General features: G+C 40.6%; 1 protein-coding gene across 1 annotated transcript; it reads left to right on the forward strand.

Moving 5' to 3' along the window:
- The first annotated feature begins 604 nt into the window (after nt 1-604).
- Nucleotides 605-1,799, forward strand: LOC122555672 (odorant receptor 131-2-like). The gene has a single exon (XM_043701667.1). The coding sequence runs from the start codon at nt 605-607 to the stop codon at nt 1,547-1,549; it is 945 nt and encodes a 314-aa protein (XP_043557602.1). The 3' UTR covers nt 1,550-1,799.
- Nucleotides 1,800-3,218: the final 1,419 nt, after the last annotated feature.

Genomic DNA, 3,218 nt, shown 5'->3' on the forward strand with positions numbered 1-3,218 from the left:
ATTCAGACAGTTATTGTGATTTCACCACTACACAAATAACGTTTGCATGTGGCTCCAAGTCGGATCTAATAAAATAATTAGTTTACAATTTTACTTCAGAATTATTAGATGTTAAGAGCTCTCTATATGTGAATATTAAACATAAATATCAATTAACATTTGCCAGTCTTTGAAACTGTGTGCTGTTGTAGAATATTTAGCATGCCTTCTGTAAAATTGAGGCTGAGGAAATACTAGACCCTGCATAATTCCACCAGCGACCTTTACTCAGTGTTTATTTCCATCTATCAAAAAGTTTCAATTCCTTTTATTGCAAACACAAAAGTCGATCTTTTTATAAATTGGTAACATTAAAGCAATGCTGAGCCAGTTAATGCTCAAAACCTGCCTCCTCTGATATTCTGTTTGATCCTATTCGGTTTGATGTGCTCCTTTCTACTTCAGAGTGGGTCTTCTTGTTTATTCAAAGTTGCTGCATGACCAGTTGCTTACGCTGTGGAACTGTTGTACAGAGAAACATCAAGCCAGTACCTCACGGTTTCCAACAGGCACTGAGGAACTGAACTGAACACTTGGGACAGAACAACCTGAGGCATTCGGGAAAATGCTGAATGCTTCAGTCAATGGAACTGGGGAGTATCTCCGTTGTCCTTCATGGGTTTTATTACTGCCAGAGACAATCTGTTTGTTGGTTACACTGCTTTTCAGTGGAGCCATGCTGGATACTATTTTCCGGATTTCTGCTCTGCGGAAGGAGCCAAGGTACCTGCTACTTGCCAGTCTCCTTATCAGCGATCTGCTCTACTTGCTCTTGCTGATTACCACCACAGTGATGTGGGCAGCAGTTATCAGAATACCCATCCTGCTGTGCCTCATCAATTACCTGCTGGGTTTTTCCAGCTTCATTAGTGGGTTCTTCACCATCACTGCTATGGCTGTGGACAAATACATTGCAATCTGCTGGCCTCTACACTACCGCGCTCTCTGCACGGCCAGCAAAACTCAGAAGATCATTGCCCTCCTATCGCTCTTAGCCGCGGTGCACCCCCTGATATGTTTCCTGATACTTCTGTGGGCTGGGACACCCACACTGGTCATGGAATCCTTTCGCTGCATCTTTCCTCCAGTCGAAGAAGGGATTCTAGAAACTTCCTTTGCTTTATTTCAAGCCCAGCAGGCTGTCCTCGCTCTCACTTTCCTGGCCAGCGCAGTGACCATCGTGTTCTCTTACTGCATGATATACAGGGAAGCTCGCCAAACGTCACCCAAAGTGCGTGCCCGCAAAACCGTGCTCCTCCACGGCCTTCAGCTTTTCCTTTATTTCATCCCCGTCGCCAACTACATCGTTTACTCCAACTTGATCAAAAGCACATCCATCAAAGTGCAAGTCACGGCCCAGTTACATTTGATTAACATCTCTCTTTTCTCGGTCTTGCCTCGGTGCCTGTGCCCCCTAGTTTTCGGGCTGAGAGCTAGTGAGTTGTACCGTCACGCGAAGAGGCGCCTTTTCAACCAGAATCAGGTAGCACCTCTGTTAGACTCAACATAATTCAAAACGCAGCCAAACTAAAACCAGAACAATAACATATAGCCAGCTCAAGGCTACATCTATTCCGGAATCTTCCAGACCATCTTAATCCTGCATTCTGTAATCAGAACGATTCTTAAAAGAGTGAATTCAAGTATCTCAGAACATATTGAAAAGTATTTTAATAATCTGTACTGCGTTTATAGAAATGTGCATTGTTTGTAGGTGGTGTTTTTGATTCAATGAGAAACGAGGTTATGTATGTCTGGTGCAAAGGGAGATACAGAAAACAATTAACTGTGTGTTCATTCAGTATTAAATAGTTTCAGTTAATGGTCTTTTAAATGGTGAATGTTCTTTATAAAATTAACTGTGGAAATGAGTATGACCTTGAAGGAGCTCTTACAAAAAAGCAGTTATGTAACTCCTTAATTCCAACATTGCTTCTCTTTTTGGTGTTAGAGTGGAATATTTGATGGTTTATTTAAATCTTATTAACTTCACTGGAGGGCAATCTGTCTTGAGATCACAGTTAACTCATTCATCACTTTGGAATGACATTTTATGTTCAGGCACGGGCAGTTACATTTCTTTACAACGATTTTTCTTACAAATTGAGATGACTCCTTCAAATAATTTCTCACAAGCTCTGAATGTCGTGAAAATAGATTGAAGTTTGGGAGGTTAAATGACAGGATGTGGAGTGTGAGCAAATAATTAAATAATATGTTGCTGTAACTTGTATCAATAATGTACCAAAACAGTTTCTGCTCGCTATACAATTTATACAGCCATGGAATATCATTATGCTTCAGCGGATAATTTATTGATATTTTTAGGTTCACAAATGTTTACACAATAACACCTCTGCATATGAATGTAGATATATACGCAGAGAAAGCTGTTCCCACCAATGAATACATATGGAGATTTCTCTGTCTATTGAATAAATCAGGAGTGATTGTCTTCAAAGATACCTCTACTGGCTTCAGGCAGTACCAGCTGATATATCCGAAATATGGGACAGGAATGGTTACTCAAAACTCATCTCATAATTCAATACAGATTTGGTTTATGATTCCTCTCATCTGAATTCAAGTACATCCTCACACAAGGTGTCCCTCAACGTCATGAGATCTCAGAGACTACCTTTACCTTTCAGCTTTGTAAAATTAGGAAATAATGTCAAACTGGCCTGGTATCAGTAAAAGGAAAATTGCACCGATAGCTAATAACAAGATGCGATGATTAAAACCATTGTGGACAGAACTAAATTGCTGGAAAAGCTCAGCAGGTCTGGCTGCATCTGTGGAGAGAAATCAGAATTAATCAGAAATCAGTGGAGTGCTTTTCCAGCAATTTCTATCGCTGTCTCTGATTTATAGGTTTTGCAGTTCTCTCAGTTAAAAGCATTGTGTTCCATTTGTATTAAATTTAAATTTGACTGTGCAGATTTTTTTTTAATCAACTGCCCTGTTCTGTCACAAAAGACTCAAAGGTAGAAGAAGAGGGTGGTGGTGGAGGGTTGTTTTCAGACTGGAGGCCTGTGACCAGTGGAGTGCCACAAGGATCGGTGCTGGGCCCTCTACTTTTTGTCATTGACATAAATGATTTGGATGCGAGCATAAGAGGTACAGTTAGTAAGTTTGCAGATGACACCAAAATTGGAGGTATAGTGGACAGCGAAGAG

Source organism: Chiloscyllium plagiosum, chromosome 13 (genome assembly GCF_004010195.1).
Source record: "Chiloscyllium plagiosum isolate BGI_BamShark_2017 chromosome 13, ASM401019v2, whole genome shotgun sequence".
NCBI classification, from domain to species: Eukaryota; Metazoa; Chordata; class Chondrichthyes; order Orectolobiformes; family Hemiscylliidae; genus Chiloscyllium; species Chiloscyllium plagiosum.